The sequence below is a fragment of the Felis catus genome, chromosome B1, assembly GCF_018350175.1.
Source record: "Felis catus isolate Fca126 chromosome B1, F.catus_Fca126_mat1.0, whole genome shotgun sequence".
Taxonomy (NCBI): Eukaryota; Metazoa; Chordata; class Mammalia; order Carnivora; family Felidae; genus Felis; species Felis catus.
This window is the reverse complement of record NC_058371.1, coordinates 110,995,954-111,010,161: the sequence shown is the minus strand read 5'-3', so window position 1 is coordinate 111,010,161 and position 14,208 is coordinate 110,995,954. Positions and strand designations below refer to the sequence as shown.

Genomic DNA, 14,208 nt, shown 5'->3' with positions numbered 1-14,208 from the left:
GTACAGGTTTTCCATCACCACAAAAATCCATTCTCTACTCCCTGATCCCTGGCAACCATGCAATCTGTTCTCTGTTTCTTTAATTTTGTCATTTCTAGAATTATACAATATGTAAGCTTTTGATACTGGCATTTCAATTCAGAATAATCTTCTGCAGATTCACTTAATATGTGTGTGTCAATAGTATGTTCCTTTTTGTTGCTGAGTAGTAGTCCATAGCTTTCTTTAAACATTTATAGTTGAATTTTAAAGATTATTTCACTAGTAAATTTGCTTGATTGTGGGGACTGAAAGAGGGATAGAAAGTATGGTTGCTATGCAATAAGTCATTCAGTCATTCCACCAATATTCACTGATTGCAAACTAATAGGCCAAACATATCCTTTATGCACTTGGTTACAAAAAACGACCAAGACCCAAATAAGGTCAAAATTATTTAAGAGGCACTTCTAAAACTGAAACCTAGGTCGGTCTAGATTTCAGGAAACAAGAAAACGAATAGCTCAGAAACGATTTTTTCATTAGTAACAATTTTCCAAAACGTAACAATTTTCCTAGATAAATTACAACAGGCTAAAAATAGACATAGTTTTTAAAAAGCACTTTATGCAATGGACTGGGAGTTTACTAATCCACGCCTCAGATGCGATTTTAAGGCCCAAATCAAAAACCAAGTTGTACAGGAACACTTGAGAATGCAGACCAAGTCGCGTCAGAGTAGCTATCTCTTCGCATCTACTAAAGAACCCAGCAGCACGCTTGGATTGGCAAGGCGTGGATTGATGTCCCTGAAAAACCATAGCCCTCGAACTGATTTCCTCTGGACCACTACCACCTCTCCGAAACGATCTGAAATTCTGATTTTAAACAAAACAAAAAGAGGTCGGTAGGGCACCATTAAGTTTCTCTACAATACTGACAGTACGGAGATAGAAACGCAAACTAGAGACCAGAAAAGGAAAAAATTCCTGGTGCATTCAAAACTATTTCACTCAGTCCCCTGACTCTATTTGCCACTTATGGTGCAATATTAACTAAACCTAAGCACACAACACACAGAGAAGTGCCCCTTCTCATACCCGATGACTTCTGGCCTTGGGCTCTAGGTAAGCCGCTCACAAGGCTTTGGTACAAAGTTCAAAGGCTGAGCCTTGACGGTTGCGACGCGCGGAGACGCTCGGGACCCAGACGCGGGAAACGCAAGGAGAAAAGGAGACTTCTAGTTAGGTCAAGGTCCAACAAAAACATCCACACCCAGGAATTGAACTAGCTCCAAGGCAGAGGCTGCGGACGCGGGAGCTTGTGGAAGTGACGTAAGAACCGGTGGCCGGAGGAGGCGGGGCCGCAGAGGGAGGGCACCCTATTGGGGCCCGGGAGAGGGCGGGGGTGTGGCAGCGTCGGCGGCGAGGCGCTGGCCCGGGTGCTCGGGAGGGCGGGGTCTGGGTGCGCGACTCGCGGGGACTGGCTTCCTTCAGCGGCTGGAGGCGGTCACTTGTGCTAGGCTGAGGTCCTGAGGCGAGCGAGGGGCCATGCGGACAGCGAGGGAGTCCAGATCGCGCAGCCCGGCACTCTTCCCTCGAGCGGCAGCGACTCGGTGGCTGCTGGAGTAACCGCTGCCTTTGTTCCGAGCGCCTGTCCCAGTTCTCACGCCGTTGCGCGCCGGCCGGCCCGCCCTTGGTCCCCGAAGCCTCATTCGGCTCGTGCCGCGCGGATGCGGCTGCCGGGCCTGAGTGTGGGCTTTGAGCGGGAGGAGGAGGAGCGGCGGCGCCTGGGCGGCATGCGATGGGGAACTGCTGCTGGACGCAGTGCTTCGGGCTCCTCCGCAAGGAAGCGGGGCGGCTGCAACGTGTAGGAGGCGGTGGAGGGTAAGCCCGCTGGGGGAAGGGCCGAGCTCCCACTGGCTCCTCCCATTCTGCCCCTTGCGGGGAACCCCCTTCACTGTCTCCGTTTCCTCCCTCCGCCTGCGTCTTCAAGTAGGCCGGGAGCCCCTCAGCCCGGCGTCGAGCGGGCTGTCGTGGTGGAGGCCCTGGTCGAGAGTTGTCCCCCAGGGAAAAAGCTAGAGAAGGGGGCGGGTGTCGCTCTTGCCGCCTCCAGCAAGACTCCCTCCGGGCGCGATGTCACGCGGGGAAGGAGTCGTGGTAGGCGTCTTCTCTGGGAAGCTATGGGGTACTCTCTACGAATGGGCAGTAGAACAGGCTTCACAACAACCCGGACACACCCTACGTTGAGTTTGGGCTGATGCCAAGGGTAATAGCTGTGTATTTGATCCTCCCTTTGGCTGTGACAGAGCCGCTGAGAATCTGGCTCCAGAAAGTTGTTATCTCAGAGGGATTGTTAGTAGAAGTCATTTGGATGCTGTAGGTAGTAAAATAAGGTTCCAGACATTGAGTAACTCTTTGACATGTACAAAGACTTGCCGAATTGCTGGGTTCCCAATAGGCATTCGGATTCTTGGTACTGATAACAAGAGGAGCAGTGTGTGGCTTTTCCGTATTAATTCTTTCGGTTATTTCCAGAGGAATGCTAGACCCTGATTGCTACCTATAAACTGTAATACTGAGGAAATCACAGTCCTTCTGAACCTTACGTCTCTTGATTAAAACTGGCATATTCATAGGTTTTTCTACTCACACCATCCATGGAATACTAGAAATTCATTATTCCATTTTTGTGTTTTTATTTCTTACGGTGTTGGGAAAAAATTAGAACAAACTCCTTTGAAGTTGGCTTTGTTGTTGTTAAACGTTTCCCAGAAATTCAAACTTAGAATAGAAAATATGAACCAAGGCGCTTTATGTAAGGAATAAGACTTTTTGCACTTTATGGAACAGATTGCTAAATTTTCAGTCTCTGTCTCATTGAACCAACATTATTAGGTAATAGGGTGTTCTGAATACACGAACGGGAAGCCACATGATTTATAATTTGGATCTTTTGGTGATGGAGATCTTATTTATATATGATTCACTCATTGGTTCGTCAGGTGCATATTCTTTGTGTTCATTGCATCACCTCACTGATACATAGTAGCCAAGGTTGTGCACTGAGTAGTCTGAATGGAAGGGTTAGGATTTAAAGATTTTGTGCCTAGTTTAGTATCTTGATTTCCCTGACTTAAGGGCTATTACTGTCAAAGGGGAACATGACAGCTGTTTTTATCATGTCAGACATAATCCTGTAATTTACTCCTAATTTTTGTGTGGAAGTGCACCAATATAGTTAAATATGCTTAACTAGGTTTGACTAAGGACTGGAAGTCACAAAATCTCTGGCTTTGTTAATATGCTGTTTGTATTTGTGTTGTGGTGTGTTAAAGTCTAATTGTAGAAATAGGGTCTTATGATCTAATTGGGTAAGCAGAAATCATTTGTATTTGATTTTGGACTACACTGGTGTCTGGAGTTTTTGTTTTGATCTTTCATTATGATTTTACAAACTAATTATGTTTTCCTTAGAGTGTAGCATTAAAATTGTAGATTTTACTCCCCAAGCACCTAAGCTTGGCAGCATAGGGAAGGGGCTGGGGGAAATCAGTGAAATCAGTGTGTTAATTGTCGGTTGATATGCCATAAAAACATAATGGTTTGATCTGTTTTCCTCTGTTATGGGCAAAACTCCTTGAACAAGCAAGTCCTATTGAAGGAATGAACTTCTGTGGGTGTGGACACTGTCATCTAAAACCATATAATGGTGATATCAATACTTTTTCTATCAATCCATAAATGTAGATTTGGACAAGACAGTTCCCTTATTTGAATATACTGATAACTTATTGTTTTACATTAATTTTCACATTGTTTTAGAAGCTTCTAGTAAGCATGCAGAGACAAGTGGATGTAGCTAATTGTTATTTACAGAATAAAGTTGCACTTTGCCTCTCGTTTTAGTTGCTTGTTTTTAACCCCCTGGTAATTCTGATTTTCTTTTTGGTATAGGTTTAGATAATTAATAGTTCATCTGAAGATGAAAAATTTAGAGTGATCGCAAAAACTTGATTTAATTTATATTTGTCACTGTAGTTGTCATAGGTAGGAAAAAACTGGGCTTTCTTAGACTGTTTTAAGCTGGACATCACAAGGATGCCTTATGACCTAGGGCCTTAGCCTCATAGATTCCCCAAGGGTATCTCAAAGTCAGATCATTCAGTATTCATTACCCAGTTTCAAAACCAGAATACCACTGATTTTGTTTATAAAATATTAGGGAATTCTAGTATTTTATATTCTAAGATATCTGTCAACTAGTCAAAATATTAATATCAGCGTTAAGATATGTCATAAATATTGCTACTAATAAAATTATTTGGTGATTAAAGCAGAGGGAGTAAAATATCTTTAAGGAATAAAATTTAGACATCTTAATGAGTCACCCTTTTTCACTGTAGGAAGTTTTGCCCACCAACACATTCCAGAGGGCTCCACCTGCTGGTCAATTCTTGGGCAGTACTGGAAATCTTTTTTGTATGTACTTTTAGTGTTAGTTTCTTTCTCAAACTGAAGATCCAGTTATGTTTTGTTGTGTTATATTTTAATTACCATTTTTATCTTGCCATATATTTCCACACAATGGTTCCAGTTAAGATGTACAATAGGTTTTTTTTGTGTATTTATTCATTTTGAGAGAGAGTGAGAGAGAGTGCATGCACAAGCAGGGGAGGGGCAGAGAGGCAGGGAGAGAGAATCCCAGGCAGGCTCTGCACTCTCACCATAGAGTCTGATGCAGGGCTCAGACTCATGAATCAAACCATGAGATTATGACCTGAGCTGAAATCAACAGTTAGACGTTTAACCCACTGAGCCACGCATGTGCTCCAAAATGTGCTGTGGTTTTATATAAAGGTATGATCATGTTTCGTATCCTTTATATTTAATATTTGTTGGCCTTTTGGCTTCAGCAACAAAGTTGCCTCAATTCAGGCAATAGTTTACAATGATCAGCTGTTTTCTTTCCTGGTAAAAAATATTTTAATAATAGCTGCCAACATCTGATTACTTCCTATGTGTGCAGGCTCTGTTCTAATAACTTTGCATTATCTCATTTATTCCTTACCACAGTCTTGTGACAAAGGTAAGTACTATTACATACATTACAGATTGAGAACTGAAGTGTGGCAAGTTTATCTTACTCAAGATAGCTAAACTGGGATTGAGCCCAGGTCCCTATGAATTCAGAGCCTTTACTCTTAATCACTAATAGCTCACGGCTTTTTATTTTGTAGGTAATGTATGCATATATCTTAACAACTTGACTCTTTATTCTGTATGATAAACTGTTCTTGAAACTATGCACTTGACCTCTGCAACATCACTTTTATTTTCCTGCTTCTCTGCTGGCTGTTCTTACTCTGCCTATTAAGTATGGGATTTTTCTCCTTGTTTTCCGTGCTTTATTTAGTTCTCTTTACACATAAACCCACCCCTGAAGAAATTTCATCCATTCCTATGATTTCCCATCCACCAACACTTCCAAATCTCATGTCTTCTGAACAGACCTCTTTTCAAGGGTTCAGCACTGTATTTTCAGTTGCTAAGTGAACAGATACACTTGGATATGTGAAGTCTCCTCAAATCAACCTATCTAAAATATCTAATATTGCAGGAAATATCTAAAATAGTATAATTTCTTTCCCCCAAGGTTTCTTCTTTCACTGCTTTATGAATTAATTCCTTTAACAGCTGCATTCACAGTTTTCCAAGCCACAGACTAAACTTCACAGTCTTCTACCTCTGTCTCATCAGCTAAGTCAGTCTCTTCTTTATACATATTGAATCCATTTCCTTTGTTGGTACTTTGCCTTAAACTTTGTCTTTTTTATCGCCAGGTCACTGGCTTCTTGATGGTTCTCCCTGTTGTATGTATCTGTCATACTTCAGTCCATCTTCCCTTTTTGTCATTGGAGTTAGGCTTTCTAAAACTCATACTGGATCATACTAGGCCCTTACTTAACCACTTCCTGTGTGTCCTATTTCCTACAGCTAAATTGCTCAGCCTTTTTCCCCTTCTCTGAGAGATGATGAGATGCATGGCAACAGCTCAAATGTGCAACATAACGTCTGCTCAAGATTATATGTAGTCTCTGCATTTGCGTAAAGAGTGTAATCTCAGTATTTGTTCTCTCACTCAGAAGATAATATCAGAATACAAATCAGTGAGAATAATATAAAAAGGAAAACAATAAATCTAATTTCAAAAAACAACTCATTCATAAGCCTTAATATCTTAACTTTTTTGAAAAATGATAACCTTCCATTGAGAGTAGTATCAAATTTAAACTCCCAACAAGATAATTTTAATCTATTTTACCAGCCTAATTGTGTTTTCCAGTTATATTTTTCTTAAAATATGCATTAAAATTGTAGATTTTACTTCCTGCATGCATGACCTTGGCAGCATAGGCAGGGAAAACCAATGAAAGTATTCTCTGCCATTCTTCACTTGCCACATCCCCAAATTCCTAGATACTAGATGGACTATATGCATTCCTGTTTTCTTAAATTACAGTGTTCTCTCATCCTTGCCTTTGTGTGTGATATTTCTTCTTTTCCTGTTCTTGGTGAGCTTTTACTTATTCTTAAGTATTACTGTCTTTTTTTTTAAATTTTTTTTAACGTTTATTTATTTTTGAGACAGAGAGAGACAGAGACAGAGCATGAATGGGGGAGGGGCAGAGAGAGAGAGGGAGACAGAATCAGAAGCAGGCTCCAGGCTCCGAGTCATCAGCCCAGAGCCCGACCTGGGGCTCGAACTCACGGGGCCGCGAGATCGTGACCTGGCTGAAGTCGGACGCTTAACCGACTGAGCCCCCCAGGTGCCCCAAGTATTGCTGTCTTTATGAAACCTGCCCAGCCCCCTGAGACAATGTTACCTCCCTGAGGAAATAATATTCTCTCTAGGCTTCAATCTGCTTTATAAGGTGAGCTTTTTCTGTAAAGGTCCAGATAATAATATTTTAGGCTTTGCAGGCCATAGGTGCAGCTTTTTTGCCACTACTCAGCATTGCGGTTTTAGCACAAAAACATAGATAATAGGTAAACAAATTGCATGTGACTGTATTCTAATAAAACTTCATTTTTCAGAAACAGGCAACTGGGCCAGATTTGGCCCATTGACCATAGTTGTCGGACTTCTAGCATAAAAGGTGATATGGGTTGAGAGCTCCTCAAGGTCAAGGATATGCTTTATCTCTGTCTACTCTCAGTGTCTCATGTTTGTTGAATAAATAACCAGGAAGTATTACTTACGTACTTGTAAGATATAGAAAACAATGTTTTCTCTTATCCTTTTTCTTTTAGGTAATTGTCTAACTTTGGCAAAAACGTCGCTCGTTCACAGAGTTGAACACATATCCTACCAGTTTTACATTGATTAATTAAAAAAAAAAAAGACCATAGATGGGGCGCCTGGGTGGCACAGTCGGGTAAGCGTCCGACTTCAGCCAGGTCACGATCTCGCGGTCTGTGAGTTCGAGCCCCGCGTCAGGCTCTGGGCTGATGGCTCGGAGACTGGAGCCTGTTTCCGATTCTGTGTCTCCCTCTCTCTCTGCTCCTCCCCCGTTCATGCTCTGTCTCTCTCTGTCCCAAAAATAAATAAACGTTGAAAAAAAAATTTAAAAAAAAAGACCATAGAGAATACTAATGAGAATATTTTATCATAATACATGTCGCTAAAATAGTAATCAATAGTGTCATTGAGAGATTCAGTTTGGTTTTCTGCATGTTTGTCAGAAAAATATACAAGTATAGGACATTTCTTTTGAAATTTCAGGAGTTAGGAAGGAGAACAGTAGTAGACTTAAATGGATATGAATTTCCTGAATATTCTGTATTTTACCTTAAAGACTCCCCAGGGCTCTGAACCTTACTCTATTCTTTTTTAATATATTTTCCTTCTTTAATGTACTTTTCCTTGGTGATGGCATGAAAACACATGGCTTTACCTATTACCTGCATACTAATGAGCCCAGTCATCTCAGTATTAGCTCTGAAATACGTAATTACCCACTGGGTATTTCCACTTGGATATGAAACATAACTTCAAATTCAGTTTGTAAAGCTGAGCTCATCTTTCTTCCCTTCTCACAGCCCTTTCCTCAATTTTCTATTTTTTATTTTTTAAACCCCCAATCATTTCTTTTACCTTGTGCCCTACCTCGTGAGTGGTAAACACTGTATCGTCACTTAAAGCCATGAATCTAAGAATCATATTAAACTCCTCCCTTTTAATCACCCTACAAATATGGGTTGTCATGTTCTGTAGATGATACCTTCTGAATTGCCCTTACATCTTTCCAACTAATACAGCCTCCCTGCCTTAGAACAGACCATTCTATCTTCTGGATATTTGTACCTCTACCCTCTCGCTGATACCTTTTTGAGCCTATGTCTCATTAATCTGAAAAACAAAGAGAAAGAAACACTAAACCTTACTTAGACTCCTACATCTCCGGCTAGCTACTACCCTATTTCCTGTTCTTTCCCTTTAACAACCTAAAGAATTATCCAGTCTTGGTATCTCAATTTCCTCACTTCTCACTCAGTCTTCAAGGCAAGCTAAATGTTCCCTGCCACTGCTGCCTTTGTTGCCTCCTTCTGCCCCATAACATGAAAACAGCCATCATAATCCAGTGGGTGTTAGTAATCTTTGCTGTACTTCACCTTTTAGCTGCATTTGATGCTGTTTGCTCCTCCTTTAACTCCTGTAATTTCATACCATATTTTCTATCTACCTCCCTGGGTAGTGGATTTAAATTGATCTATCTTCCCTATACCCTATGAATATTCATTTTCTTGTTTATTCCTATGTTTCTGTATTTTGAGAGAGAGAGAGAGAGAGAGAGAGTCCTAGTGGGGGACAAGGGCAGAGAGAGAGAGAGAGAGAGAGAGAGAGAGAGAGAGAGGGAGAGAGGGAGAATCTTAAGCAGGATCCATACTCAGTGTGGAGCCCAATGTGGGGCTCAATGCCACGACTGTGAGATTGTGACCTGAGCCGAAATCAAAAGTTGGATGCTTAACTGAGCCACCCAGGTGCCCCTGAATGTTCATTTTCTTCACCTTTGTCATTAAATGTTGGAGTCCTTAAAAATTGAATTAGATTCTTCTACTGTACCTTTCTTAAAGTCACTAACCTAGGAGCATCTATGACACTATTCCCCCATCATCTCACATTTCTTAGTCCGTCCCCCAAACCAGATTTTTTTGTACCTCCTAGTTTTTCAACCCACCTATTTCTTTCACCACTGCCACCTTAGTCCAAGCTTTCATCATTTCTTGCCTAGATTTTCAGTACCATGTGGTAAAACAACACTCTTCCTAATTCATCATATTCTGACACTACTTTATTCCTTCATAGCACTTACCACTTCATGACTTTGTAAACTCTGTCTGTCTAGTATTCATTTCCCTTTAACAGAGTATAAATTTCATGAACTCAGGGACTTTGATTTGTTTATTCCTATACATCCAGTATACAAACAGTGCTTGCCCCATATTAGGCACCCAGTAAATATTTGTTAACTGAGTGGGTAGACTGCCAGCAGGTCTACCCACATCTATTCCTGATCCTTTTCAGTAGCTCCTATATTTTGGAGTCAAAGTAAAGATAAACGCAAATCTGTGAATAAACACCGATTAAAATTCTTCAGTGGCTTATCATACTTTTAGGATAAACATTGAAATCTTTAATGTAGATTTCAAGACTTTGCATTATTACTTCAAGGCTTTTGGGGGGAGGTGGTACTCATCTGTGTCATACACTTCGTTGCATCCATTTCTTCCCTTTTTACTTAGGTAGCTCTTACTCAGTCATCTTTTAGACGCCAGCTCAAGGATTCTCCCCACAGAAGTCTTCCCAAACCACTTCCTACCCCCAGTGGATAAGTCTTCACACCATCACGGAATCATCATCCTTTTCTTCTGAGCACTTCTTCAGGTTTTTATTATACCTGAAATAGTGTGATTATTTGGTTAATACGTGTTATCTGCTTTCAGTGTAAAGGAAGGAGTCCATGTCTGTTTTTGCTCACCATTGACTGTTTAACTCCAAGTTCTATGCCTTGGATAGAAGGTATACAGGCATTAAATACCTGTTGACAGAATTAATGTGTATGTTTCTTAAATATATCTTGCTCTTTCATTCCCCCTTGCCTTTGGTAACTGGTACTCTCTGAAACGCTCTTTTTCACTCCTTGGGGCCTGGCTGATCCCTCCTCCAGCTGATTTTTGATGCCCCTCATCTGAACATATCCCTCTCAAAGCATGGCAGTTGTTAATTTACCTGTGCATCTATCCTGTTAGACCCTAAGCCTCTTGGGTACATGGGTAAGTTTTTATTCACTTTTGTGTTTTAACTACAAAGCTATGTCTATCATTCAGTAACCCAGGGAGGTTCAATTATAATTAGAAAATTCAATATCATAGATACATAAGTAGCAACAGTTACTGAAGAAGAAGGTGGTCAGCAATTTCACATGCTGTATACAGATTGCAGAGGATGAATGAGAAAGAACCAAAAGACCAATAATGCTCCTTCTAGTTATTAGTTTCCTCAGGCCCCTCTTAAAGGGCAGTGACCCTCATATAATGCATCTTTTTTTACCACAATGCTATGAAGCTAGAAATCAACCACAAGAAAAAAATCTGGAAAGACCACAAATGCATACAGGTGAAATAACATGCTACTAAACAGTGAATGAGTGAAGCAAGAAATCAAAGAAATAAAAAGTTACCTGGAAACAAATGAAAATGAAAACACAACAGTCCAAAATCTCTGGAATGCACCAAAGTGGTTTATTTCATTTTTATTTTTATTTTTATTTTTATTTTTATTTTTATTTTTATTTTTATTTTTTTTTATTTTTATTTTTATTTTTATTTTTATTTTATTTTTATTTTATTTTTATTTTTATTTTTATTTTATTTTTATTTTTATTTTTATTTTTATTTTTATTTTTAAAGAGAGAGCTTGTGCAGGGGAAAGAGAGAATCCCAAGCAAGCTCCACACTCAATGTGGAACCAACATGGGTCTTGATCCCACAATCCTGGGATCATGACCTGAGCCAAAATCCAGAGTTGGACGATCAATTCACTGAGCCACCCAGGCACCCCAACAAAAGTGGTTCTAAGAAGGAAAGTTATAGCAATAGAGGCTCACCTCAAGAAGCAAGAAAAATCTCAACCTTACACTTAAAGGAATTAGAAAAAGAACAATACACAATACACAAAGCCAGCACAAGGAAAGAAATAAAGATTCGAGAGGAAATAAATGATATGGACACTAAACAAAACAATAGAACAGGTCAGTGAAACCAAGAGCTGTTTGAAAAGAATCAACAAAATTGATAGACCTCTAGCAAGAGTCATGAAGAAAAAAAGAGAAAGGACTCAAAATCACAAATGAGAGAGGATATAACACCTAACAAACACCACAGAAATACTATTGTAAGAGACTATTGTGAAAAATTATATGCCAACAAATTGGACAATTAGAAGAAATAGATAATTTCTAGAAACCTATAACCTATCAAAACTGAAGCGGGAAGAAATAGAAAATTTGAACAGACTGATTACCAGTAAAGAAATTAATCAGTGATTAAAAACAAAAAACCTCCCAACAAACAAAAGCCCAGGACGAGATGGCTTCACACGGGAATTCTACCTTTTTTTTTAATGTTTATTTTTGATAGAGAGGCAGAGAATCCCAAGCAGTTTTCACACTCTCAGTGCAGAGCCCAACTCAGGGCTGGATCTCACAAACCTGAACCAAAATCAAGAGTCAAATGCTTAACCCACTGAGCCACCCAGGCACCCCCTACCAAACATTTAAAGAAGAGTTAATCCCTGTTCTCCCAACTAGTTCAAAATATAGAAGAGGAAGGAAAACTTCCAGATTCATTCTATGAGGACAGCATTAACCTGATAGTAAAACCAGATAAAGACACCACTAAAAAAAAGAGAACTACGGGCCAATTTCCTTGATGAACATAGACACAAAGCCCTTTAAAAAATGCTAGAAAACTGAATTCAACAATAAATTTTAAAAAATTATTCACCATGATTAAGTGGGATTTATTCATGGGTTACAAGGGTGGTTTAGCATTCACAAATCAATGTGATACATCAATAAGAGAAAGGATAAAAACTGTGTGGTCTTTTCAATAGAAGCAGAAATGCATTTGACAAAGTACAACATATTCATGATAAAAACCCTTATCAAAGTAGATTTAGAAGGAATATACCTCATAAAGGCCTTATATGAAAAACCCACAGCGAACATCATCCTCAATGGGGAAAAACTGAGAGATTTTCCCCCTAATACCGAGAACAAAACAAGGATGTCCGCTCTCACCATTTTTGTTCAACATAGTACTGGAAGTCCTAGCCACAGCAATCAGAAAACAAAAAGAAATAGAAGGCATCCAAATTAGTAAGGAAAAAGTAAAACTTTCACTATTTGCAGATGACATGACGCTGTATATAGAAAACTCTAAAAGACTCCACCAAAAAAAAAAAAATACTAGGACTAATAAATGAATTCAGTAAAGTGTTAAGATATGAAATCAATATACAGAAATTGATTGCATTTCTATATACTAATGAAGCAGTAGAAAGAGAAATTAAAGAAACAATCCCATTTACAATTGCACCAAAAATAATAAAATACCTAGGAATAAACTTAACCAAAGAGGTGAAAGACCTACACTCTGAAAACTACAAAACATTTATGAAAGAAATTCAAGAAGACTTTAAAAAATGGAAAGACATTTCATGTTTATGGATTAGAAGAACAAATATTGTTAACAAATATTGTTGAAATGTCTATTGTTAAAATGTCAGAAGCAATGTGCACATTTCATGCAATTCCTATCAAAATACCAACAGCATTTTTCATAGAACTAGAAGAAACCATCCTAAAATTTGTATGGAACCACAAAAGACCCCAAATAGCCAAAACAATCTTGAAAAAGAAAAGCAAAACTGTATCACAATTCCAGGCTTCAGGTTACAAAGCTGTAGTAATCAAAACAGAATGGTACTAACACAAAAATAGACACATAGATCACTGGAACAGAATAGAAAACCCAGATATGAACCCACAAGTATATGGTTAATTAATCTTCAACAAAGCAGGAAAGAATATCTGAAGGGAAAAAGACAATCTTTTCAACAAATGGTGTTGGGAAAACTGGACCACTTTCTTGCACCATACACAAAAGATAAATTCAAAATGGATTAAAGACCTAAATGTGAAACCTGAAGTCAAAAATCCTAGTAGAGATCACAGGCAGTAATTTCTCCGGCATCTGCCATTGCAACTTCTTTCTAGGTATGTCTCCGAAAGCAAGGAAAATAAAAACAAAAATAAACCATTGGGACTACATAAAAATAAAAGGCTTCTGCACAACAAAGGAAACAATCATCAAAACTAAATGGCAACCTACAAAATGGGAGAAGATATTTACAACTGATATATCCAAAAAAGGGCTATATCCAAAATAAATGAGGAACTATAAGACTCAACACCGAAAAATATAATCCAGTTAAAAATGGGCAGAAGACATGAACAGGCATTTTGCCAAAGAAAACATCCAGATGGCCAACAGACAACATGAAATGATGCTCATCATCACTCATCATGAGGGAAATGCAAATCAAAACTACAATGAGATATCACCTCACACCTGTTAGAATGGCTAAAATCAACAACACAAGAAACAACAGGTGTTGGTGAGAATATAGAGAAAAGGAACACTTGTGCACTGCTGGTGGGAATGCAAACTGGTGCAGCCACTATGGAAAGCAGTTTGGAGGTTCCTCAAAAAGTTAAAAAATAGAACTGCCCTACAATCCAGTAATCACACTACTAGGTATCTACTCAAAAAATACAAAAACACTAATTCAAAGGGATACATGGATCCCTGTTTTCATTTACAATAGCCAAATCGTGGAAGCAACCAACAGTCCATTGATAGATGAATGGGTAAAGAAGATGTGGTGTATATACACAATGCAATGTTATTCAACTATATGAAGGAATGAAATATTTCTATTTGCAAAAACATGTATGGAGTTAGTATAATGTGAAGTGCAACAAGTCAGTCAGAAAGACAAATAGGATTTCACTCATATGTGGAATTTAGGAAACAAATGAGCACAGGAAAAAAAAAAAGAAAAGATAAAGCAAGAAGCGTCTAGACTCCACTACAGAGAACG

At 39.1% G+C, this 14,208-nt stretch overlaps 1 protein-coding gene across 2 annotated transcripts in view; it reads left to right on the top strand.

Moving 5' to 3' along the window:
• Window positions 1-1,437: 1,437 nt before the first annotated feature.
• Window positions 1,438-14,208, top strand: part of AP1AR (adaptor related protein complex 1 associated regulatory protein) — a 40,202-nt gene continuing 27,431 nt past the window's right edge. Inside the window, exon 1 of one of the 2 annotated variants that reach the window (XM_019829078.3) lies at window positions 1,438-1,865. In XM_019829078.3, the coding sequence (XP_019684637.1) occupies window positions 1,783-1,865 (83 nt within the window). In that variant the 5' untranslated portion in view covers window positions 1,438-1,782. The remainder of the gene's footprint in view (window positions 1,866-14,208) is intronic. The other variant, XM_011281713.4, reaches the window with a different exon arrangement.